This window comes from Macrobrachium nipponense, chromosome 6, assembly GCF_015104395.2.
Source record: "Macrobrachium nipponense isolate FS-2020 chromosome 6, ASM1510439v2, whole genome shotgun sequence".
NCBI classification, from domain to species: Eukaryota; Metazoa; Arthropoda; class Malacostraca; order Decapoda; family Palaemonidae; genus Macrobrachium; species Macrobrachium nipponense.
In genome coordinates, this window is record NC_061108.1 from 36,675,517 (window position 1) to 36,703,283 (window position 27,767).

General features: G+C 38.5%; 1 protein-coding gene across 12 annotated transcripts in view; it reads right to left on the reverse strand.

Moving 5' to 3' along the window:
- The window catches only part of LOC135216890 (voltage-dependent calcium channel type A subunit alpha-1-like), a 638,668-nt gene that overhangs the window by 156,666 nt on the left and 454,235 nt on the right, over positions 1 to 27,767 (reverse strand). For 8 of the 12 annotated variants that reach the window (XM_064252425.1, XM_064252414.1, XM_064252423.1 and 5 more), the window contains exons 19-21: positions 23,904 to 24,014; positions 14,452 to 14,574; positions 13,481 to 13,670 (exon numbers count right to left, since the gene is read on the reverse strand). In XM_064252425.1, coding sequence (XP_064108495.1) covers positions 13,481 to 13,670; positions 14,452 to 14,574; positions 23,904 to 24,014 — 424 coding nt within the window. The remainder of the gene's footprint in view (positions 1 to 13,480; positions 13,671 to 14,451; positions 14,575 to 23,903; positions 24,015 to 27,767) is intronic. The other 4 variants (XM_064252417.1, XM_064252424.1, XM_064252416.1 and 1 more) reach the window with 1 other exon arrangement.

Consider the following 27,767-nt stretch of genomic DNA (forward strand, 5'->3'; position numbering starts at 1 on the left):
ACCAATTGATCGCGTGTGAGCCACCCCTCTAGACGCCCTCCCTCCCCCCATTCACCTTGACGGGATGACATAACTCGCTAGCGCTACTTCAGGTAGCCATCCGAGTCCTATCCCCTCTTGCGGAGGGGGGGGGGGGGGAGTGGTTATAGTCGAAAGGGGTACTCCTCGCCTTACGTAGTAGGAGTAGTACGATGGTACCTACCCAGACGAGCCCTGGTAAATTACCTGGCTCGTTAGGACGGTATTAGCCACGTATTCTCTTCTCGCCTTTCCTATCCCCAGTTCCCTACGTCATCTATCCGTCCGCCTCGGCGGATCCGGGATCCAGCGGAGATCATCTAGTTATGCATATAACAAACACGATTCCTTTACGATCAGATTCAGGCCTAGGTTTTACCTATTCCCCTGTTTCGATCCCTAAGCTGGACCCAGGGGATAGAGAGATAGCATTAAAAGGGAACTGGGACCGGAAGGAGAATTTTGCCTTTCCTTTCCTCAGTCCTCCATACTTTATCTATCCTACAGAGGAGATCGTTCAGTTATGCATATAACAACACGATCTCCCTTACGATCAGATTCAGGCCTAGGTTTTACCGATTCCCCTGTTTCGATCCCTTAGCTAGACCCGGGAGATAGAGAGATAGTATTGAAAGGGAACTGGGACAGGAAGGAGCATAGATTCTGTGCTCCGGTACAGTATTCATTTAGTTATTTTATTTTATTTTAATTTGTTTTAAAATATGCTTTATGTTTTCGATCGGTTTACTACGCAGGGTAGTCGACCCCGGCAGGTAACCTAGAATCGAGGCATTTATTTATCCTTACCTAGCCTCTTTCCCCCGTTTTCATTATACCTCTGCGCCCCATTCCAGTGGCAGCGCCCATGAGCTAGCAGAGGCATTCTTAGTTTACTAAGAAAACCTCTCCGATGCCGACAGATTCGGGCCAAGTCTAACTTTCCCCAGTTTCGTTGGTATTAAGCAATATATATATATATATTAATATATATATATATATATATATATTATATATATATATACATATATATATAATATATATATATATATAGATATATATATATATACAATATATATATATATAGATATATGTATATATATATAATATATATTATATTATATATATATATATTAATATTATATATTATTATTATTATTATTATTATTATTATTACAAGACTATGAGGTGAATGCATAGCGGGGTCGGAGCTGGAGGGAGAGGATAATATGAATATCTTACATAATGCATGCCGCTGCAATTTATTACGGCGACGACAATGTAGAATGCAGGTCCCACCGGAGTTACCTCCAGCGGATCTACATGTAGTGATACTCTGGTATTGATTCTAATATTACATAATCCACCAGATACATATCCGGCGAGTCCATGCAAAGGTACTTATGTATCATTTTGTAATTACAGTGGTACGCTGTCAGAAGACAACCTGCACTGCGACCCCGCAGCAGCAGGACAGACAGGAAGTATGCCGCACTCACGCAGGCTGTGCGGTCCAATGAACGACTTGTTGGTCTGGCAACCAGTTGAGAGTGAAGTCTGTTACAATTTGGTTTTGGGACTTCACTACCGAGACGGTAAGTACCAATACATTGAATGATTAGTTCACTGAATGAGATATTGGAAATAATTGGAGAGATATTGAGATAGTTATCAATGACTTAGGATACTTTTAAAAGAGGATACTTTTTAAAAGTAACTATCTCTTTCAGAAGCTCCCTTATCTACCCAAATGCGGAAGTATCAGCAACGGTACTAGTAGATTTGGCAGCCCCGATCCTTGCCAAGATCCACGAAGATAAACAGGCCGTGCTGGCAGAGGATCTAGAAGGTTTAGAATAAGAAGTCGTTGGAGAGGTCGCAGCAATCAACCTGGACCATGAACCAATGAAGGCCAATACCCAGGACGAAGGTAGGCTATGTGAAGCATTTGGTAAATGGGCAAAAGGACTACCTTTTAGCTCGTCTCATTCTTCTTCTTCTTCATTTTAAGAGTTTACCAAGAGACCTACGACTTCCAGGGATAAGCCGGGGTCGGTAATCACTAAGGTAAGCTGAAATAGTCACTCATAGGTCTATTACAAGTCCCTTCCTAAACCTTCCAAACTGAAGGCCATTTGGGAAAGTCGTTCTAGTTCGTCATCAGCCACCAAACTGGTGATGAACACGACAAAATCTGCCACACACACAGGCAGGCATCAAAGACAAAGGCATCTAAACCCAGATCCCAGGATCCTGGGTTTAACCCAACATGTTTTCCAGCATGCTGAGGCAGGAGATGGGTAACCTGGCTCAGTCCAATTTTAAATAACATCACAACTCAGTTGTTCTCGAACATGAAAACGTCAGGTCAGTCTATTCAGTTGTTAGTACAAGGACTGAAGATCTAGGAGACCTCGAAGCAAGGAGTCCTCCAACCCGGAAAGCCACAACAACTCCAGGCAGTACCAGACACATCCAAATTGTGTCCCTTCAAAACAATAATCCTTGGTGGTTACCAGCACATGCCCCCTTCTCAGAGGGCATGCTGACGATTGAGGGAGGGGGAACCTGGCCAGTAGAGGACTTTGAGTTCATTTCACCGGCGGGTCTCCAATGCCCTTGTTCAGGCTATGCACGTCTGATCGAGAACGCACTGATCTGGGAAGACAAAGCGCCTAGGGAAATGGCCATCTTCCCCAGAGACCAAGCTCAATCAGCCTGGGTTCAAACCCTAGCAGATTAGGAATGCACAAATACCAAACTGACATGCCACAATAATCCCTTCACGATTTTTGTGGTGCTAGACGACACGCCCATTTCGTGTACCTGTAAAGTAGTAGAGATTACAGCAAAGGACAAATCTATACATTATATCAGAGAGACGGATTTACCATCCGTGGTCTCTCTGGGAGGAATGGAATGCGGGGTAGACGCCCCGGCGACATTCTTGGTAGGCATATTGAACTAAAATTGTGCTACAACGCTCTTCAGCGAGCTTTTACCCAGACTCCCAGAAGCACTGGTAAAGGCGAAGTATGAAGCCAGAAGTCGCTTGACTAGGTCTTTCAATTCCGCCACTATAGCGGAAATGACAACCTCGGTCTATACAGACGAACCATGGTTCAAGATTTGGACAAGTCATTGCTTCACACCTTACAGTGCGATGTATATGACTTTGCAATAGCCAGGAAGAACTGCAGAAAGCACGTCTTGGCCGATGCGTCTATTCACCATGAACCTAATAGACTCATCAAAGCTTTGATCTGGGGGGCGAACTTGTTCCCTGAGACCGTAGTGAACAGAATCCCAGGCGAAACAGCTAAGGTCAACCAGAGCTTGCGAGTTCGCTGGGGCTTGATCCCCAAGAGGAGATTTGAATCCTCTGGACCACAGCCCACGGGTAAGAAGAGAGCAAAGGGGTTCTGGTCTTTCTAGACAAATTAACCTTAAACAGGGTCAGCCACAACAGTCCGTGCTGCTGTAGAACCAGCCCTCTCAGCAGCACCAAAGCTTGGCTTCTTTACCTCTTCCCCGGCCATAAGACCTCCCATAAGAACCAGGTGTATGTCACGGATACAACAGGTTCACAAGAGGTAGCCGAGCCAGAGCAACTTTTCGTAGACCTGGCGGAAGAACTTCCGGCAAGGAAGAGACTTCACAGGAAGCCGGCGCAACCGACCTTCAACGAACCAGTGAGACTCCTCAGGTAGGAGGAAAGCGGTGCTTATTCAAGAACCGCTGGGAATCAGCACTTGGTCGCACAGCATAATAGCAAAAGGTCGGGTATGGAGTGGGGGAAGGGCCCACCTCCATCAACCAAAAAATGTATCAACATCCAAATGCCGGATGAGACAAAGGACACCTAAGACTTTCTGTAGAAGAAAGTAATTACAGGTGCAAATACTTAGAATTTCAGGGACGCTTCTCCAGCGATTCCATGAAGATTCAATCAAACCAAAAGTGATATTAGACTTGTCTCATTGGAACTCATACATTCAATACGACAATTTCCATATGCTAACTGTTTTCGCAGGTAAAGACCTTACTTCCCCGTGGGACCGTCACAACACCTATAAATCTTATAGATACTTACTATCCCGTTCCAGTAGCAAGTCACTTCCGCCGTTTCCTAGGCTTCCACCTTTTCCTAGGCTTCAGACTAGGCAACAGGCTTACGCCTTCAACAAAGCTATTCGGGCTTATCAGAACACCCAGAATATTTACAAGATAGCGGAAACAGTAGTACAATAACTGAGAACCCAAGGGATAAGCTTAGTAATCTCCTAGACGGCTGGCTCATCTGAGCTATAAATGTCAAGGAATGTCTCAAGGCAACCATAAGTGATAATTTCTGGAATTCCTAGGATTCCAAATCACAAGGAATCCCTATACACTCCGACACAACGGTTTCAGTGTTTAGGAAACAATGGGACCTCAATCACACAACTTTCGATCCCACCGGAGAAAGGAAGGAAATAGCAAGGCTGTGAGACAGTTCCTCAAGGCAGACAATCATCCCGGAGGAACCAGGAAGAGTCCTAGGTTCACTCCAATTCGCGTCAGTAACAGGGACTCTACTAAAAGCCAACGGAAGGCTATATTCCGGGTTTGGCGGAGTAGAGCGAACACTGGTATGGTTCCCTCCGCCAAGTTTAGTGGTCCATATGGATGCTTCACTAAGCCATTTGGGAGACTACTCCCAAAATAGAAACGCTCAGGATCTTGGTCCCTAACGCCCTGCTAGCTTCATAACAGTGTTTGGAAGCCATGGCAGTATTCTATTCTTAGTAAACTCTCCTCAGAGAGGAGCTTTCAATCAAGCCACATAAATCAGGTCATGATAAAAATTTTTCCTTTGACAACAAGAAACTGTTGCAACTGTCAGCAACTAACTTGGCAGGAGCGAGAACTTAGTGGCAGATGCACTGTCAAGGACAACTCCGCTACAGTCGGAATAGCCCTTAGACAACAGGTCATTTAGATGGATCAGCCAGCAGAATCCAGATCTCCAAGTAGAATTATTGCCACAGAATCCAACCACAAGTTACAATATTTCATGTGACCCTCAATCTGGACCCCATGGCCCAGGCCACGGATACCAGATAGATTGGAACATCTGGCAGAGGAATTACTTTTTCCCTCCAATAAATCTACTAATGGAAGCTCTAGACTCACATCCTTCTAAGGACGGATTGGGCTGTTAGCCTCCAAAGGACTCAAGAGCAATTGTGACCCATTACTAGGGGAATTGGGACTCCGCCCCAGACGGACCCCCAACCCCAGAGTAACACAATTAGTATAACAAGGGCAGCGGGCGCTTCCTCAAGGATTCGGAGTGCCCTAACTTTATGGAATTCATGAATTTTACGGCACAAAAAGATGCCAATATGGATCCTATTAACACCTTGTTCCTAGAATCAGACAACAGCTAGTCTACAGGGAGGTCCGCAACCATGCGGAAACGTTTCAATAATTGTCACGAGATTTGACAGTCCTGACTAATCTCTCCCCTAGTTCCTACGACTCCCTTTTCTAGGCAGTATGATTCTACAGTAAAGAAGCTAGCCTTTTTCCTAAAAAGACCCAAAAGTTATGATGATGAATACGAATCTGGCTGTTATGTTCCTTAGGACCCTGTTTAGAAAGGGCCTACCAGCTAGTATTATTACCACGACCAAATCTGCTTCAAGGAGATACTCCAGTTTGGCTCTACATTAACAGATTCATAATTTCATCGATTCCGAGAGCTTGTGCTAGCTAGAACAAAATCATATTGATTTTCTTCCATCCGGAGAAGTTCTAGTATATCCAGATCGAATTCTTGGCTAAAAACGAGGATCCTCAGAGTAGGTGGGCCCCCTAGAAGATTGCCCCACTTCCACAGGATCTATCTCTATGTCCAGTCAGATCTTGAGATCATTTTTAGACAGAGCTTCAAGTAAAACTTCAGGTCCTTTATTCATTCGAGAGATGGTGGAACAGTCTCACTTAAGTAATTAAAATAACAATTCTGTAATTTTAGATAGGCTAACCGGAATCAATTCCACATGTACATGATGTCCGAGCAATAGCTGCCTTAATTTACTTCCACCACATGAACTTTGATGACCTTAAGAAGTACATAAGATGGAATTCAAGTATTTAATCACCACTACCTTAAATCCTTGAAAGCCCTTAAATATTCAGCAGTGGCAGTGGGGGAATATTGTTTCCCTTAACACAGCCTAGTCATGTTGACGTACCTAGTCATAAAGACCGTGTCCTGCTTTAGCTCCTTTTTTCTCCTAACCGCCTCGCTTAGTCTCTAGCCTTCATCTCGGGGTTTTTCACTTGGATTGCACAACTGAACCATTCTTGTACTGGGTATAATTAACTACTAATTATATACATGAAAAATATATAGTATTACTTACTGACATAGTAATCACACGAGCCTTACCAGTAATTGTTTGCGGTAATGGTATATACTTACTAGAATAAGGACCTAGACTTAAGATATTGTTAAAATCTGTTTAGATTTAAGGAATTTGACTGAATAGGGTAGAATTACCTTAGAGTTAGTTTCTCCCTTCCAGGAGTCTTATAGAGAGTACAGTAGTACCTCGAGATATGAAATTAATCCGTTCCGAGGCGCCTTTCGTATCATGAGTTTTTCGTGTCTTGGACCACATTTTACATGTAAAATGGCTAATCCGTTCCAAGCCCTCCAAAAACACCCCAGTAAATTTCATAATAAAGCTAAATTGACCTATAAACAATGAAATACTACAACAATTTGGACCATTCAATACCTAAATTAAGAATAAAAATGCAAAACCTGTAAATAAAGTGTATATTAGTGTACAAAAAATATTATTACTGTAACGTAAACTGTGGAAGCTTACCTTTCGAGTGAGGCTATCTCCGAAAGTGGCGGCAGAGGAGGAGGAGGACAAACGGCAGATAACGTACGTATGTACGTACACTTAACTTTACGAAAACACATAAAAAATTTAAGGAAAACTATAAAACTAAAATTTACGAAACACATTAACAAAACTGTAACACTTAACTTACAAAAATCTAAAAATTAAATGTTTTTTTTTCTTTTTTTGATTTTTAACTTTTTTTTTTTTTACTTTTACGTAGTTTTTTTTTTTTTTTTTTTTTTTTTTTTTTTACAGAATTTCAACTTCATCACCACTTTCAACGTTCTGTTTTTCATCACTTGGTTCTTCCTTTTTGTTTTCAACTTTCTGTTTTTTATCACTTGGTTCTTCCTTTTTGCTTACTCCTGCTAATGCTGAAGGCCTCTTTAAAAAATAACGATCCAAGGAAGATTGCTTCTGCCTACTTTTCACAATGTTCCTGAAACGACTCAGGCAAACGTAATCGAACTGCGCAAGCATACGACCTGTGTGAGCCTTTTCGGGGTGTCTTTTTTCGATAAACGATTGCACTTTATGAAAAGCGCCTAGAATATCCTTAATTTCTGCCATTATCATAGGCTCCTCCTCCTCTTCCTCGCCGCTGCTAGAGAACTCCTCTTGAACGACGTTATGTTGCATGGCCTCCAACTCCTTCAGGTCATCCGTCGTAAGCTCCTCTTGGTGCTCCTCGAGAAGGTCGTTGATGTCGTCCTCGTCGACGACCAGCCCCATGGACTTGCCGAGTGCAATGATCTCGTCAAGATCTGGTTCCAAAACAGTTTTGGGATCGTCAACTGTTTCTGACTCTGCAGCACCAGCTTCGCCCACGTCGAATCCCTCGAAGTCTCGGGCGGATATGGCATCAGGCCAGAGTTTCCTCCATGAGGAATTCAAGGTTCGCCTCGAAATCTCCTGCCAAGCTTGGTCGATGAGTCGGATGCAAATGACGATGTCGAAATGCTCCTTCCAAAATTGACGCAAGGTGAGGTTTGTGGTATCGGTGATGTCGAAAAATACATCTTCTTTGAAAAAGATGTTTCATGTACAGCTTCTTAAAGTTCGCTATCACTTGCTGGTCCATGGGCTGGAGGAGAGGGGTGGTGTTGGGCAGAAGAAAAAGAATCTTGACGAAGGAATACTCCGCTAGGATATCTTCCTCGAGGCCAAGAGGGTGGGGAGGGGCATTGTCCAACACCAGCAGACATTTCAGGGGGAGGCGCTTCTCTTCCAAAAATTTCTTCACTGTTGAGCCGAAACACAGATTTACCCACTTCGCGAACAAAAGCTTCGTTACCCAGGCTTTTGCATTAGCCCTCCACATCACTGGAAGCTTCTCCTTCAGCACTTTGTGGACCTTGAAGGCTCGAGGAGTCTAGGAATGATACACCAGTAGGGGCTTCACCTTGCAATCCCCACTGGCGTTTGAACAAAGTGCGAGCGTAAGCCTGTCTTTCATAGGTTTATGCCAGGGTAGCTTCTTCTCTTCCTCCGTGATGTACGTCCGACGAGGCATTTTTTTCCAAAAAAGGCCAGTCTCATCACAGTTGAAGACTTGCTGAAAACTGTAGCCTTCCTTGGTCATCATCTCGTCGAAAGTCTTCTTAAATGCTTCGGCCGCTTTCATATCCGAGTTGGCAGCCTCCCCATGACGCACCACTGAATGGATGCCAGTTTGTTTACGAAATTTCTCGAAGCAGCCATGCAAAGCCTTGAACTCTGGGGTTTGCGTTGAAGTCCCTTCCCCTCCGTCGTCTTCCGCCTGCGCAATAAAAATCGCCAAAAATAGCACTGGCCTTGTGGGGGATTGCTGTCTCCGTTACCGTATCGCCAGCGATTTCTTTGTCTTTTATCCAGACGAGGAGCAGCCATTCCATCTCGTCGTGCACGTGGGTCCTCTTGCTGGACAAAATAGTGATACCCTTTGACGGTGCAGCTGCTTTGATGGCATCCTTCCGTTTAAGGATGGTGCCTATTGTCGACTGATTACGGCCGTATTCCTTTGCGATCACACTCAATCGCATACCAGCTTCGTACTTCTTGATGATCTCCATCTTTGTCTCCAAAGAGAGCATGCGCTTCTTTCCGTTAATTTCAACTTTCTTGGGACCCATGACTACGTTATCTTGTACGTAATTTACGTATAAGTAACACAATAAAGTTTCCGCACAACACGATAATAGTATACTGCAACGAAATCACTAACGAATTTACATTACTAAACGAAATCGTTGGACCGAATGAATGCCGTGTGTGTACGATAGAGATGTCGGTACGAAGAGTCCGAGATAGGTACGCCACCACGTACACGTATAAGATGCATGATGGGAGGGATGCTGTCCAATAGGAGAGAAGGATTTCATGGTGCTGACTAGCATCAGGAACCAATGGGAGAGCAGGAGGATGGTGGCGAGTCTACTAATACTAAGATGGCGGCGAGCGGCGCAAGTTTCAAAATTGTTATCCGGGCGAATCTCGGACTTCCAGAAACCTTTTCGTATCTTGAAAACTTTTCGTATGTAGAGCAGTAAAATTTTTCGCATTGGCTTTTGTATCTCGAGTTTTTCGTAAGTTGAGCCTTTCGAATCTCGAGGTACTACTGTATATCCAAGCTTGTGGGAACAATTCTCTGTTACTATTTCATTGAGCGACACAGGTTCAGCCCAGAAAAGGGATTTTGATAAAGGAAAAATCTATTTCTGGGCAATGACCTGTGTCGCTCAGTGAACCTACCCCTTGCTTCCTCACCCTATAGGCCCAAGCTTGGGTGCTATTTTCAGGAATGGCTATCGAGGCGCTAGTAGTAGCGGTAGTGGGCGGTAGATGGCGCTGGTATGGCGCATAATTTGAAAGGGGAAATTGACAAAGGAAGAGACTAAATGGCAGGAGACCTCTGGTAGTGGTATCACTCGCCCCAGTTTTATACCGACACCCTAATACAGGGGTGAGCGAACCAGGTTTATCCTGGTATTATCCATATTGTTTATTCTCTGGTATATTTAGCAATATTTATACCTTAGAAATGAGTGCTATAGGAACATTTCACTGGGTGACACAGGTCATCACCCAGAAATAGATTTTTCCTTTGTCAAAATCCCTTACTTAAATAATCTATAGGATTAAACGATAAACAGTAGTATATCACAACCCTATGAAAATGAGATTTTATTAATATATAATACTGGTGTATGATATGACTGAGATATATAAGTTATGGCAACCATAAAATTCATTCTTAAAAAGCCTTCATTAAAATATTAGCATACATCCGAGAAGAGAAGTCTAAAAAAATTGCGAATGGCAGGTGAGGTGAAAAATGACAGAGCTGTTTACCTTACAATACAGAAAACTGGAAAATGCATCATCAACAATCCTATCACTTGGGAAAAGTGTTTCTTAACATACCTAAGCCTATATTATGATGAATGTTTAGAAAACATGAAGTACTATGAAATTGGAAATTTACTTCAAGAAAGTACAGTATGCAGACAATGACAATCTTTTGACTGTTAGATACTGTAATTTGATTGTTATCTTGATTGTCATTTGTCAAGGAAGCTGCTATAAATGAAACAAAAATCTACAAATCTTGGGTTATAGTTAACCTATGGCCGCTGATGCTGGGAACCAGGAGATTTAAGATTTTTCTCAGGTATTAAAAGAAAACACTAAAGATCAAGAAAGGTTCCAAACAGTGATGTACTCTTACATGGGCTGATTTGCAGAAGATTGCAAAATTTCCACAAATGATCTTTACAGTGGACCACTTTCCAAGTATGACAGATCTTGTTGCAACTTTTACCAACTTATCTGAGATGCAGAGTTTCCTGGATTTTTCTTCACTTCATAAAAATCCAACATACCTGACACATTGTAAAATTTGTGGCATGAAGACTGACAATGGTCTATCTGCTCAAGTTGAGCTTTCTTGACACACCTAGTAAGGTGTCAAGATGCTTAGAAACTGATGCTAATGTGGCAGAAGGGTAGCAATGAGGATAAACATAATCCTGGAAACAATAACCTTGTCAAGAAATTACAATCACCTAGAAACTTAAGTAGCATTTATGCAGCATTCTATATGATAAAAGATTGAACGGAGAAATTACCAAAGGGTAAGAAACCAGGTATCCTCTTGCTTGCTTAGGTATGGCTGAGTAGTTAGGATGTCATCTTTCCCATTTATTAACTTTTTTGTGATTAACTCAAGGAAGGCCTAAATCTTCAAAGAATGGTCTCGATCCCCAGTAAAATGTAAGTGGTTTTCTCCCAAGGACTCCCTAGCCTGTTGTTGATGTGTTTATCAACTTATTAGTTTCAAATAGGCATCAAGGTGGTCATGTTTGACTTCTCCCCAGTATATGATGAGTCCCAGTGAAATGAAGATGCTTATAAAGTAACCAGTGGCAAATAGTATGATCAGATCAAAGACTATCAAGCCCATCAATAAATTAACACTGATCTAACCCACCATCATATACAGCAAACAGCCATATTGAAGTGATTCTATTCCATCTCGGAATTGTTCACATTAGCTTGACCTATCAATACCTAATGAATAATCTACATGACCCAATCTCTTTATAGAGAGAAGGGAAGTTAGCCCTAAATGTAAAAACAATTTTCATGTGTATGTCCAAACCAAACCAAAGTGAATATCAAATTTTGAAAGCAAATCTATTAAGGAAATTTTGTTGAAGTCCTCAATATTTGTAACTTATCCAATTACCAAATTTAAATAAAATTATTTTATAAAACAATGTTAAATTTTAGTGATAAAAAACCCTTTGGGAAGTCTTTTGACAGTCAAATGTTTTTACTCAGTAGTCTAGTTAAACAACGTGATGATATCAATCATCTATTTAATGAGATACTAGTCCTTGAAGTCTTTTTGAAATGTTTTCTAGCTCGCTGTCACTGACCAGTTCTTTAAATATCAACTGAAACCAGTATGTGATATATTATAAAAGTCAGCTCTGGGTTTGTATCCTAAATAAATATAGGGTCTAACAATTTGAAGATGCTAAAGTACCTCAGTCTCCTTCAAAACATTTTGCAATAAAGCTACATATTGGTGAATAGAGAAGACTTTAGGAGAACAGCTTCTTTTGACTGTTAACAACATGGCGTCACATTGTTTTAACAAACAAATCCCTTTTCGTGTTACTTGCAAGAATGTTCAAGATGTAGGAAAGGTGGCAGACATACAAAATATATTTAGTTGTCACTAATCAGTATGCTACTGTTGGGGGGAGAGAGAAGATATTAAAACTACAAGATACTGTTCTTTAAAGAAGTCCATTTGGAAATACGGTATGCTGGTTGAAGTATGAAAACCTAATTCCTTGTCTCTGGGTTCATCTCTGACACTAAGATGACTGACCAGACTCGCCATCACTTCCTGATACTTAGATGTGTCCAAGGGACTGGAGAAGGTCCTTTATCAGAGAATAATAAGGTATTTTAAGGTGAACCTTGTAGCTTTTGCAGTCACAGTTCTTGTTAGCAGAGATATTTCTTAAAAGAAATTTAGTGATGGAGCCTTACTGATGACAATCACAGTAGACTATATTGCCATTAATTTAATAAGCTAATTTCAAGCGTTTTTCAAATGGCCCTGACTATAGAATTCTAAGATCCATAGACAGAGTGCTGTAGGAAGGTTATGCAACCTACACATGAGATAGTGGCAGAAAAAAAAGGTTTCCAGTGCGTGAAAACACTTTAGACTAAGATTGTAAAACTTTAGATAGCTTGGACATTTGACACGACAGGAAGAGGAACTAATATACTTAGAAAACCACCAAATGCATAAGTAAGAGAATCTGACCATGGGAAGGCTCAAGAAATTATGGTAAAGGGTCTCAATGAAGACTTAAGTCGGAAAAAACTGTATAAGAGAAAAGAGAGTGAAGAGAATTCATTTAAAGCCTAACCCTATATGAAGATAAAGTGACGTAACAATATTAATGATGATGATGATGAGAGATGATAGAAACATATACTATAAGATCTGTGTTTCCTGTACCATCGTCTTGACATCAGAATTTACATGTGACATAAAAGGCTGTTACCCATTTTATTTTAGTGGATGGTTACCTTCAAACTGAGAAACAGAAGGTTTTAAGATCAACTGTACATTAAAATTTTAAGAACATTTCAAGATAAGAAATTATGAGGCAAGTCAATTAATTTGACAAATTATAGTAATTTTTGTTATGAACCCCATTTGCTTCATTCAAAGATCAAAAACTTAAACTGAACAGGTTTGAATCTATTCAACTGTATATGGAACCTAAAAGCTAAAAGGGTTAAAAACATGAAATGTAAATGATTGCGTAGACATCAAAACACTTATGCCAGCATTAAAATTCTGCATTAAAATTTATGCGCAATTATAAAAACACCATCCTTTCTCTTATCAAATTAGAAAAGACCATAAAAAATATACTCTTTTACCATAAAAAACTAACACATTTCTGCAAACCTTGTATACTTTTTCAAGGTCATGTGTTATGCCATTATGTTGAGTATAAAAACAGTATAGTGATAGTACTTACTTTAAGAATCATTTCTATGGCAAAAACTCCAGTGAAGGCATAATCGAAGTAGTTGAGAATCTGATTAAAGTGAGAATCCTCTTCAACAGGATTTTCTGAGGCCAAGGCAATACTAGATAAAGTGATGACAACCATGATGAACCCATCAAAGTAGCGAAGATTCACTACCCAATGTGCTGCTCTCCTGATTCTAGAAAAATCAAACAAAAAATTAAAGTACAGTATTGATTTTCAACGATGACTACTGAATATTAGATAAATTTCAAGATTTCAGCAAGAACATAGTTCTGACAGTCGTATCTAAGAAATTTAAGCAGAATAAAACAAAATTAATTAAGATACAAATAGTGTATATATATTAACCACATATCATTGGTGATCATATGAAGAGTAACATTTTTTGGTATATATAAATGTAGCTTGATCATCATTGGCATGAATTGTTACTATTGGCATTATAAAATCAAAAGAGAAATGTTAATAAATGATGTTTCAACTGATAATGAAAGCTGAATATAAAACTTCCTCTGAAAGTGTTACAATTCTAGCTTTTATTACATTTCATTTTCTTTCAAATCTACTAGAAAAAGGCTGTGGTTCACTCATTTGAAAGAAAACCCTTCTCAGTCTATGTGGACATTTGGCTCCTAACACTGTTATCTAGTAAACAAATTTTTGGTCTTTTATCAAGATAATTCTTAGATGGTTATTTCAATTCCATTTATAATCTCCAATGTTATCCCATATATTTCTAGTCATAAAGCCTTTGTGTGTCAGCAAGTCAAAATGCTTAGTACTACTCATTAAAAAAGTGATTTCAGATGATATCTGATGAGGGACTCAACATCCCTTTTCCATGTTTCTTAATCCCTGAGAGAGAGAGAGAGAGAGAGAGAGAGAGAGAGAGAGAGAGAGAGAGAGAGAGAGAGAGAGAGAGAATTTTGTACTATGAGAAGAATGAAACTACTTACGGATTTGTGGGTGAAAGTATGAACATGGATGAATATGGCAGAATAGGCTTTGGACCTCCCATGTCTTCTTCATCTTCATTTTCTGCTTCATCATCTTTGTCTTTTCCTCCCTCGCGCTTATTGCTGCAAAATGCCCAATCATTAGTGACTTGGTTAAAATCACATTCACATTAAACTTGTTCCTCTCAAAAGATTAATTCTAACAATCAATAAGAGAGCTCATACGCTATTATAAACTGTATTTTTACAAGTTTATAGATACAAATACGTAATTCATTAAAAAATGGATGCACAAGCACAGGCAAAATACATGCAGCATCTCCATTCATTCATAGCTAAGTTAAGTAATCAAAACCTGAATCTAAAGTCTTGAGGATTCAAAGTCTGTTATTAAAATAGCATGGGATCCATGGTAACATAAAACGTAGAAATACAAATGAACAAAGTATTACTTGATGGCTTTTGGAACATAATTCTGTTTCCATTCCACCTAGTTTATTTTCATTCATATTATTTCATATTTTACACTTCAACAGATTTATTCATGTAGTTTGTATGCACACCCAAAACATGCCCAAAAAGAACACAAACATACACACATCATAATGCGTATGTAATTCTGAAGATTTAGTATATTTGTTGAAAAAAATTCATACCATATACGTATACTTTCTGTAACCAAACTCATATTGCGAGAAGATTACGATATCCGAAGTAATCACTAATGAACCTTTTATATATTTTAGAAAAATAATACAAAAAAAGATAAGATACTTTTGAAAAAAAATGATCCATGATTCTGTATTTACTTATTTACAGGGGCACAATGCAGAATGTTACTACCAGAGTTAAACTTTTTGCAAGGTTCAGTCATTTCTGTTTGCATCACAGTAGGACTCCATTGTAAAATCTTGGAAAATGAATAATAAGGAAAAGAAATTTTCCCATACAACAAAACAGATTTCATTGCAACAGACAGAAACTGACTAATACTTTGTGTGAAAAGCAGCTATACCGTACTTAAAAAGGTTTGTGAATTCATACATGTGCTATTTTGGCACTTCAGGAACAAAATTGTTCTAATATACATGGTCATATAACCCTTCTTAATATACATGGGCCCATAGCCCTCCTTTATATACATGGGCACATAGCCCTTCTTGACATTAAGAACAACTAAGTAATGAACAGCGCTCCAGTACACAAAGGAATATTACTTCTATCTTAGAGCATCTCTCACTCCTTTTTGAATTTCTTTACTACTGCATGTTTAAAATACACCCAACTTATACAGTGGTAAATGTTTGGCAATAGTGTTTTAATGCTTTACAAACATTTCCAACCTGTAATGTCATGAAAATGCCTAAATAATTAATCAAAATGATGAAGTTACATACTATGTATTTGTAAAAAAAAAGTCTTGCCTGAAGAAAACCTCATATTTATTCTCTAGCTATATCTCTGCAATGAGAGATGAGCCTATGCCACAGCTCCGGGAGATGGAACCGACCTCTCTCCTACTCCCCGGAACAGATGACCTTTGGGTAGACCTCCCAGCCACCTTCTCGGTTACCCAGGCTGTCTGATGGGCTCATCCAGACAGAATTCGATGCTAGAACCCGGCTTGCGAAATCCCTCAACGTCCTAGTCATGACAGAAGCAGCGGCTCTTATCTTTGCACAGGCGCCGTTGTTCAAGATCATAGATAGCTAAGGCACAATTGTCAATTATGCAATGTGACTTATATGATTTTGTTGTGGCTAGGAGGAATTGCAGGAAGCATGTTCTAGCAGAATCCACAATCCGGCATGAGCCCAACAAACTCCTGGCCTCTTCAATATGGGGACCGGACCTTTTTCCAGCCTCAGCAGTGAACGAGGTACAACATGAGGCTGCTAGATTTAACCAAAGTCTAAGAGTTCGGTGGGGATTGGTCTCCAAAAGGAAACCGGAGTCTTCCACATCGAATCCCAAAGCCAAGAAGAAGCCTAGGAAGTTCCAGTCCTTCCAGGCTCCTCAACAACAACAAACTTTGGTCCAGGCAGTGCCGGTTCCCCAACCTTCAACCTCTAAAACCCAACCGCAACAGCAGTTCGTGCTGTTGACACAGTCTCAACAGCCGCAGGCGTCAACCTTTTTTGCTGTCTCCCTGGCCTTCAACCCGACGTTTGAAAGTTTAAGCGTTTCAGGCTTTCAATAGGTTCGGCAGGGGTAGCAGAGCTAGAGGCGCCTTTCGTCAGCGAGGCGGCGGAAGGGCTACCAGCAGGGGCAGAGGTTCACGCGGAGGGCGAGGAGGTCGCCCCTCAGCAACTCAATGAGAACCTCCAGGTAGGAGGGAGGCTGTACCTCTTTCGTCAACGTTGGAGGTTCAGCAATTGGGCCCAAAGTATTGTGTCCAAAGGTCTGGGTTGGAGTTGGATCCAAGGCCCACACAGTCACCCAAATATCATCAAACAAGGGTTTTCATGTCATGAAAATACCTTCATATTTTTATTATCATCTTTATTGATACTGAAGTTTTGTAAGATGGCTTTAACACAGTCAAGGCTTAGGTGAATGAGTACTCCCAAAGAAACATTTTCTTCCTGAGCCTGGAAGATCAAGGCATAAATAACTCAAATTTGCATGTAACATACCGCAAAAGGAGAGGATTGCCTCAGTAATAGTTTTAAAAAAGATTAGTTCAAGAAAAGGGAGTACAGTAGTACAGTATCACCATAGTGACAAAATGAGAATTTTTAAAGGGAATATGCAAGGCATTACCAAGTTTTTATGAATAGGTATTCTTTGTAGTTATTTCTCATCAAGCTCTGATAAGAGCTTTTCACGTACAGAAACATCTTTGGATATTTCTTTAACCATTCAAAAAGAAACAGTGGGTGAGTATCAACACTAACTTTCTACTCCAAATTATTGCTCTGGTCCAAGTTTCACTGATTGTACAGAGAGAGATCATTTTCTAATTATATTGTACACTTGAGACAAGGCTACTATTCCACAATCCTTAAGATCTGAGACACAAGAAGTGATCACCTTTCTGCAAAGCATATAGGATCATATTCGAGTGATAGGTTTTAGAGTCTGAATGGAGCTCTAAATGGACATACGTACTACTGTTGTGAGTTTATTCCATGTCCGAAAAACCATTGAACACCTGATAAATTTATGAATTCTTGTTGAGATATAAGACCAACAACCCAATTACCATAAATCCAGAAAAGAAACAAATCCTACTCATTCTTTAAATTCTAACACACATTTTAAAAACTCCTAGGACCTGAAACAAGGGAGAGGAATATGTCTCTTCCAACAGACCATAAGCAGATATATGCTGATTAATCTCAAAGTGGGCCTATGAACTGGTAGTCTCCTGGAAGCCAAACAGAATTTCCAGGTAGCTGTTCACAGCTACCTGTTTTGAGACTGAAGAATAAAGCACAATGTGAATCAGATCTGATAAGTTTACAAAATTTCCTGCATCACAAGCCATCTCAATTCTACTTCAAGATGCTTATAGTTTTCATTCTCTACCTGGCAAAATATAATATTCAGAACCTTTACTGAATTATATTTCAACATTTTCCTATTTTTGTATTTTCGTTTTCTTTCATTGCACAGGTGAAGCTTGCTGAAAAAAGTAATGATCTTTTTTATAGTATTCATATATGAAAACATTAGGAATAACTGAAATTATTGTTAATAATAATAATAATAATAATAATAATAATAATAATAATAATAATAATAATAATAATAATAAGAATAATAATAATAATAATAATGTGGCGCCTTGGCAGAGTGGGTTAGGTCGTCAATGGACTGGTTAAGCAACATTGGGTGACCGCTCTCCTCGGCGTTGATTCCTTGGGAAAGGATCTTTACCATAATTTCCTCAGTCTACTCAGCTGTAAATGAGTACCTATCCCTGATGGGGTAGGGTCCAGCTATGGATTAAATAGCAAAACTCAGCAATGATGTTAAGAAATGAAGGAATAAACGACGACGTAAATGGAACCTCTGGCAACAGAGGAGCTTCGTCCGGCAGCCAGGTATTCAACCCAATTGAAAGGGAAGAGGGTCAGGTACTTGGAGGACTTCAACCAGCAACTGACCACCACAACGACAGCCTGAGATTGGAGCTACAGAAGCAAACCAAAGGAAGAAATGGACAAGAGAAGAAAATAAGGAAATATGGAGATGCTGCATCAGAAGCAACCCGATGGAGAGAGGATATAGAAGAAGGTTGGTCAACATCTGGAATGAGAGGAATAACACCCCCCAAACAGAGCAGAGGCTGGCAGACCAAGTAAGGAACATAAAGAAAAAGAACTGGCTCTCCCCAACTGAAAGAGAAGAACTGGAAAGGGAAATGTCACACGACAACGAATTACACGAACACGAACTGAGAGACGATGCCACAGAAGACGACAGGGATGATGAGGTATCAAACAATGACACACGAAGAAGTAACAGAGAGGACGGAATGGGTAGAAAAGATTAGACAATGGATGGAGCCAGATACAGAGAGAACAAAGATCCCCTCCATGAAAGCCTGCAACACCAAGAAATTAAGGGAGAAAACAAGTGAGGTCAATGAAATAATGGGCATAATACACACCACCAGTATCACAGAAACAAATAACTTGGCATATGCAGGAGCAAGATTAGTAGCAGAACTGATGGGGATTCGAACACCAACACCACCAGCACAACCAACCCAACAGAAACCAAAACAGCAACCTCCTTGGAAAAGGTGCCTGGAAAAGCAAATCATGGTGATGAGATCTGACTTGAGTAAACTGAAAGAGATGGCAGAAAAAAGGCTAAGAAGCAAGAAAACAAGGGAGGAACTCAATGAGAAATACAAAGTACAAGAGAGGGGACTAAACAACACAATAGAAGATGTAAAACAGAGGCTTAAGGCCAAAGCACATAAGATCCAACGGTACATGAACAGGAATAAGGGATACCAACAGAACAAACTATTCGGAACCAACCAGAAAAGACTATACAGCCAACTAAGAGGGGAAGACAACCACCAAGAAATTCCTGAAGCTGCACCAAGTAAGAGACTCTGGGAAAACATCTGGAGGAATCCGGTATCACACAACAAACATGCAACATGGCTCCAGGAAGTCAAGGAAGAAGAAACAGGGAGAATAAAACAAAGATTCACAGAGATCACGACAGACACAGTCAGACACCAACTAAAGAAAATGCCAAACTGGAAAGCCCCAGGTCCCGATGAAGTCCATGGATACTGGCTCAAAAACTTCAAGGCCCTACACCCACGAATAGCAGAACAACTCCAGCATTGTATCTCAAATCGCCATGCACCCAAATGGATGACCACAGGAAGAACATCCATTGTACAAAAAGACAAGAGTAAGGGAAATATAGCCAGTAACTACAGGCCTATCACCTGCCTACCAATAATGTGGAAGTAACTAACAGGTATCATCAGTGAAAGGCTATACAATTACCTAGAGGAGACAAACACCATACCCCACCAACAGAAAGGCTGCAGAAGGAAGTGTAGGGGCACAAAAGACCAGCTCCTGATAGACAAAATGGTAATGAAGAACAGCAGGAGAAGGAAAGCCAACCTAAGCATGGCATGGATAGACTATAAGAAAGCCTTCGACATGATACCACACACATGGCTAATAGAATGCCTGAAAATATATGGGGCAGAGGAAAACACCATCAGCTTCTCAAAAATTCAATGCGCAACTGGAATACAATACTTACAAGCTCTGGAATAAGACTAGCAGAGATTAATATCAGGAGAGGGATCTTCCAGGGCGACTCACTGTCCCCACTACTCTTCGTAGTAGCCATGATTCCCATGACAAAAGTACTACAGAAGATGGATGCCGGGTACCAACTCAAGAAAAGAGGCAACAGAATCAACCATCTGATGTTCATGGACGACATCAAGCTGTATGGTAAGAGCATCAAGGAAATAGATACCCTAATCCAGACTGTAAGGATTGTATCTGGGGACATCAGGATGGAGTTTGGAATAGAAAAATGCGCCTTAGTCAACATACAAAAGGGCAAAGTAACGAGAACTGAAGGGATAAAGCTACCAGATGGGAGCAACATCAAACACATAGATGAGACAGGATACAAATACCTGGGAATAGTGGAAGGAGGGGATATAAAACACCAAGAGATGAAGGACACGATCAGGAAAGAATATATGCGGAGACTCAAGGCGATACTCAATTCAAAACTCAACGCCGGAAATATGATAAAAGCCATAAACACATGGGCAGTGCCAGTAATCAGATACAGCGCAGGAATAGTGGAATGGACGAAGGCAGAACTCCGCAGCATAGATCAGAAAACCAGGAAACATATGATAATACACAAAGCACTACACCCAAGAGCAACTACGGACAGACTATACATAACACGAAAGGAAGGAGGGAGAGGACTACTAAGTATAGAGGACTGCGTCAACACCGAGAACAGATCACTGGGGCAATATCTGAAAACCAGTGAAGACAAGTGGCTAAAGAGTGCATGGGAAGAAGGACTAATAAAAGTAGACGAAGACCCAGAAATATACAGAGGCAGGAGAATGACAGACAGAACAGAGGACTGGCACAACAAACCAATGCACGGACAATACATGAGACAGACTAAAGAACTAGCCAGCGTTGACACATGGCAATGGCTACAGAGGGGAGAGCTAAAGAAGGAAACTGAAGGAATGATAACAGTGGCACAAGATCAGGCCCTAAGAACCAGATATGTTCAAAGAACGATAGACGGAAATAACATCTCTCCAATATGTAGGAAGTGCAATACGAAAAATGAAACCATAAACCACATAGCAAGCGAATGCCCGGCACTTGCACAGAGCCAGTACAAAAAGAGGCATGATTCAGTGGCAAAAGCCCTCCACTGGAGCCTGTGCAAGAAACATCAGCTACCTTGCAGTAATAAGTGGTACGAGCACCAACCTGAGGGAGTGACAGAAAACGATCAGGCAAAGATCCTCTGGGACTATGGTATCAGAACGGATAGGGTGATAAGTGCAAATAGACCAGACAAAGTCAAGAAGAAAGTATCACTCATTGATGTCGCAATACCATGGGACACCAGAGTTGAAGAGAAAGAGAGAGAAAAAATGGATAAGTATCAAGATCTGAAAATAGAAATAAGAAGGATATGGGATATGCCAGTGGAAATCGTACCCATAATCATAGGAGCACTAGGCATGATCCCAAGATCCTTGAAAAGGAATCTAGAAAAACTAGACGCTGAAGTAGCTCCAGGACTCATGCAGAAGAGTGTGATCCTAGAAACGGAGCACATAGTAAGAAAAGTGATGGACTCCTAGGGAGGCAGGATGCAACCCGGAACCCCACACTATAAATACCACCCAGTCGAATTGGAGGACTGTGATAGAGCAAAAAAAAAAATAATAATGCAAGGTTTGAAATAAAGATTACCGTATTAATGTGATGCAGTGCACAGCAAAAGACAACATAATTGGTATGAGAACTGGCTTATAAGAATAAGGATGAGAGTAGGATTAAAAGAACTGTCTAAATACTTGAACAAACTTTTATAAGCCTGAGGCCTCCCAGATAATAATCATTCAAAGAACTTCCCTATGAGCATGAGTAATACCATATCTGATTATTCCAGTCTTGTAACAGTCATCTCAAGCTATATGAGAACAAGCAGTAACCTCAGAAAAAACAGGGAGATAACATAGCACCCTTACAGCTGCTTGGCTGAACTAAGTAAGAGTTGTCCATTGAAATGCCTGGTATAAAAATGGTCATGTGCAGCAATACCACTGGGCAATTATGGATCATGAACGATGAATATGAGGTACTCTTCAAATTTCTTAGCTTGTCTGAACAAATATCACAAAAAAAGCTAGTATGTACTTACCATTACTATTGGTAAAAGAAATCTCCTTTAATAAGGGAGAACTAGCCGAGTACAAAGGCCTAACTTATATTTCTACGCTCTAAAACAGCTCACTAATAATCAGTGCCTTTTCCCAGAGATCTGTCTTCATACCTATGAGGAGGCAGTCACATGACTATTACTTATGAGATGGGATCTTGATGTAAATATTATCCCGCTAGAGATTTGGGTATGAAAGTGTCGAAACAAGACAAAAGAGATACATGCATATTTATCTATATATGTACTGCACATAAATATAACTATAAGCTCTCTGGAATACTGTATATAAATAATGAATTATGGGTGCATATACATTATGCACATTCAAATAACTGAAAAGATAAAAAGAAGCTTACGTCATTTATAAAGTATTAAAGAGCTAATCATAACTAACTTTTGGTTTGTTTGAAACTGCAAATATCACCACATTATCATGGATGTGGCTCACATTCCTGGGTATTTTACGCACGCCAGTATTGCATTGGGAGCTACAATAATAAAGAAATGAGCTTCATGGTAATGTATGTATGTATATATATATATATAATAATATATATTATTATCTATATATAGTTATATTAATTTATATATATGATACATATATATATATAGTATTAAATATTATAATTATATAAATCTTAAAATAGTGTATAGAATAGAATGGGTTTTTTGCCACGAAGGGAAAAATGAAAAAGCGAGATAGCCGAGTACTAATAAATTAGTCCCACATGTATATAGTTATTATTTCTTTCTCTCTCTCTCTCTCTCTCTCTCTCTCTCTCTCTCTCTCTCTCTCTCTCTCTCTCTCTCTCTCTCTCTCAGGTTCGATATTCTCTCCCCCTCTTTCTCTTGCTCGATATATATATATTTATATTTTCTTTCGTCTTTTCATTAATAATAATTTTTTGGGAAAATTTGTGTAAAATTCATGATATTAAATTGTATATGCTCCCCGTGTTTTTTCAAAATGTACTGTTTTCTGGAAGAATCTCTTGTTTACTGCGTGTATCCTTCAAGGTGTGGCTACCCTCAGGCGGCTCCTCCTTTCTGTAGAGTGAAAATCGCCCTTATTGCTAATCTTGTAGTGTCAGTTTGGATATTAAGCCTTCTTTTGACTATGTTGTTCTCTGTAAAATCAGATTGCCTTCAGTAAAGGGTCCGAACAGGACCGAAAGTACTCGGCTATCTCGCTTTTTCATTTTTTCCTTCGTGGCAAAAAAACCTTTATTTATACATAGCATCACGTTTTATATACTTCGTGATCAAGTTATTCATATATATATATATATATATATATATATATATATATATATATATATATATATATATATATATATATATATATATATATATGTGTGTGTGTGTGTGTGTGTTGTGTGTGTGTGTGTGTGTGTTGTGTGTGTGTGAATCTTAGAAAAACGATAAAATCTCAGGTCGCACTGTCTACAAGACGCCTGACCAAATATTGAAAAATAAATTTATATACAAAGACAGGTACGTATTTCTGCAATAACCTTTCACTTTCTTTTGATTCACTCTTTTTTTCGTCTTTATTTTCCTCCTTTGTGTCTGTCTTCTTTTCTTCTTTCTTGTCATTTTTTTCTGCTTCAGCAGCTTTCTTATCACTGTCAACATTACAAAATCAAAATCACATACATGTTATAATGAAATACTTCCCATAATACAGTGTCTTTTCTTGAAAAAATTTAGGAAAATTTTTTTAATTATTAAACCTAAAAATGAGAGAACTGAAATACATGTTACCAAAAAGCTTTAAAGAATTTATCTTTCCATCTACATGACTCATCATCGCACAAAAATATACATGATGTAGTATACATAAAAATTTACAAGCAATTAACATATACTTGCACAAGCCAACAACTAACATATATATATATATATATATATATATATATATATATATATATATATATATATATATATATATGTGTGTGTGTGTGTGTGTGTGTATATATATACATACATATGTATATATATATATATATATATAGATCTATATATATATCATCAATATATATATATCTATATTATATATATATATATATAGATATATAATATATATATCTATATATATATTACTATATATATATATATATCTTATATATATATTAAATATATTAATTAATATTATTATTGCATAATAAGAGGGCGAAAGAGAGGTGACATAAAAGTTACAACTAACCTAACACCTCAAAGTAAAAAACTGGGTGACCATGCATTTCTTTTACTGTCTTAATCCCAAATCTGTTCTGAAAAATCCAAGAAAAATTGGGTCTCTTTTTAGATTGAAAGACATTGTACCCAACCTTGTGCGATCTTTAGTGGTGTATAAGTATGCTTACATTTGCCCAAGATGTAATCTCTGGAATTACGTCGGATCCACCAATAGAATACTAAATGTGAGTCGACTCTTATCGCGACATTTGTCATAGAACTGGGTGTACTTTGAGTAAGGACTTTTCTAACACAAGGGCATATTGTAAAAAGTGTAAATCTTTTTATTTCCTAAGACAATTTTGAAATCTTAGAGCAAGCTGTAATAAAACCTCTCTCCATATCCTCGAGTCATTAACCATTGAACGACTGGTTCCACCTTTGAATAGTCAGTCTTCTTCTACCCCTCTGTTGATAGCTAAGATGTTTCTTCGTCCTATTGGTGCCCTTCTTTGGTCACTCAGTTTTTTTACTTTGAGGCATTAGGTTGGTTTTATGTTTCTGTTTTAATATCTATGTTTTAACATTAATGACTTTTTGCGGCGTCGTCTTATGTATTGATTTTAATTGTTGCTACTTTTGTATTTTAGCCCTGATGATCAAGCCATGCTTTGAAACGTTAGCTGGAAATTTAGTTGAAATATGCTTCAACTCCTTCTTGTCCTCTTATTCATACTATTATATGTATATGCATAAGTATATGCATATTTATATATATATATATATCATATATATATATATATATATATATATATATCTATATAATATATACATATATATGTATATATATATATATATATATATATATATATATATATATATATATATATCTATATAATATATATAATATATATATGTATGTATATATATATATATATATATATATATATATATATATATATATATATATATATATATAATCTGTAGTTCACTTTCGTAAGCAAAGGGAAAAAGACCTACTCTCATGTAATGAATGCTTAACTTCTCAATATAGTATGCCAATATTTCTGGATGGGTTTTTGACTGACGGCATTAGGGTAGGCTCCACTTTGGAGGGGTGCCGATCGTAAGAGATCGTAAAAATATTTGCCAAAAATACACTAATCAAGACAGGCTAATGAATTTATCAGGCATTATTTGCACTATAATAACGCATATTCTCTGTGAGTTTTATCATCCTACAGGGAAAATAATGATTTTATGAAAAAAAATGTGAAATTCAGGGCCCCTTGTATTGAAGGTTATTTGATGATCGGTGAGAAACTACAGTCTTGAATAGAAATTCGGTCTGACAGAATTTTGTATATCCCCCTAGAACATGCACATAAAGTATTATCAAAATAGAACAGTAAGTAAGCACGTAATAACAAAAAAAAAGAGCAACAACTTCAGGCAAGTTCAGCGAAAGCCCCGCCCGAAAAAAAAGGCTATAGTAGCTAGGAAGAAATATTCATAAAAAATTCAACTTCAAACCTCGATTTAGGGACAAAACCTTCGGAGAGATTGTAGTTATTATGTCACTTGATAGCCTAAAACATCTAAAAATTATATAATGTAGGACAATCAAAGAAAAATCCCCCACCCCCCTTCCCGAAAAAACCAAACCAGAGAAAAAGCGAAAAAAGCGATTTTTTCTGAGGACAAGAAACTTGAAAAATTGTTTTAGATACCCCTAAAATGGTTTTTTCTGAGGAAAAGAAACTTGAAAAATTTGTTTAGATACCCCTAAAATGGTTTTCTGAGATGAAACTACTCGTAGAAAACGTAGAAAAGACATCGACCAATTTAGAGGGATACTATACTATTTTCTTTTATATTTGCGATTTCCATATTTATCGGCTGCGCTTTCGCTTCAGTTGTTGCTCTCTTTTTTTGTTGTTGTTACGTGCTTATTTACTGTTATAATTTGATAATGATTTATGTGCATGTTCCAAGGGAATATACCAACATTCTGTCAGACCGAATTTCTATTCAAGACTGTAGTTTCTCACCGATCACCAAATGACCTTCAGTACATTTTTTTTCTTAAAATCATTTTTTTTCTTAAAATCATTTATTTTCCCTGTAGGATGATAAAACTCACAGAGAATATGCGTTATTATAGTGCTAATAATGCCTGATAAATTCATTAGCCTGTCTTGATTAGTGTATTTTTGGCAAATATTTTTACGATCGGCACCCCTCCAAAGTGGAGCCTACCCGTAAAAACACCAAATAAAATGTAACAGATAATTCCTTTTTCACATGGTGCTGACTTCAAACCCATGTCAAAGAGAGAAATGTCAAGTAAGGTTCAGGGTGATGTCAACCATTTTGACCTTCATACTACCACGAAATCAAGAAATTAAGGGCCTTTCATTTAAGATCTTGGCGGTTTTTGTTTTTCCAATGAGAAAGAAGTCAAAGATTGGAAGATGAAGGAATCCACTTTTACAGAAAACTTTCTCATACCAATTCCACGACAGTAAATTATCTCCCTTCATACTCTTCACTACTAACCTCTCGCACTTCTTACCTTCCCAACTTTCCATTCTTGTGTCTATCACTGATTGCATTTACCCTAAAAATATCTAGTACATCTATAATTCGTATATGTACACACTAACATTCTTTACTTCATCTTCACAGCTTGTTTTACTTTGTCACATTTCATTTATCTCCTTTAAAATTCTCTTCATCTTTTCCTTGATGTGTAATTACTATAAAAGTAAAACAAAATAATGATCCATATACATATATATTTTGACAATTATGAAATATATTGTATCGAGTTTTTACATATTTCAGTATTTTAGTAATAGTAATTCACTTATTTCAATACTACACTTTTGGCATAAAAATACTATTATTGATTTGTGGTTATGTATTGTCAGTAAAATGATATTTGAAAAAAAAGGAAATGATACTAGAATTCAATTGGTCGAGACTGTCTAAAGAGCAAGCATTTTCACCTCATACCTACAGTACCTGAACAGTAATCTTAGAATTGATTTGAAACTTGATTTAAGAAAAGTTGCAATGGATGACTCCTCTGTGCCAGTTGATTATATTGATTGTATGAAATTTTGGCAAAAATCTTTAGATGAAAACTCAGAAAATTTTTGGAATACAACGGCCATGCAATTATTGCTTAAAGTTAA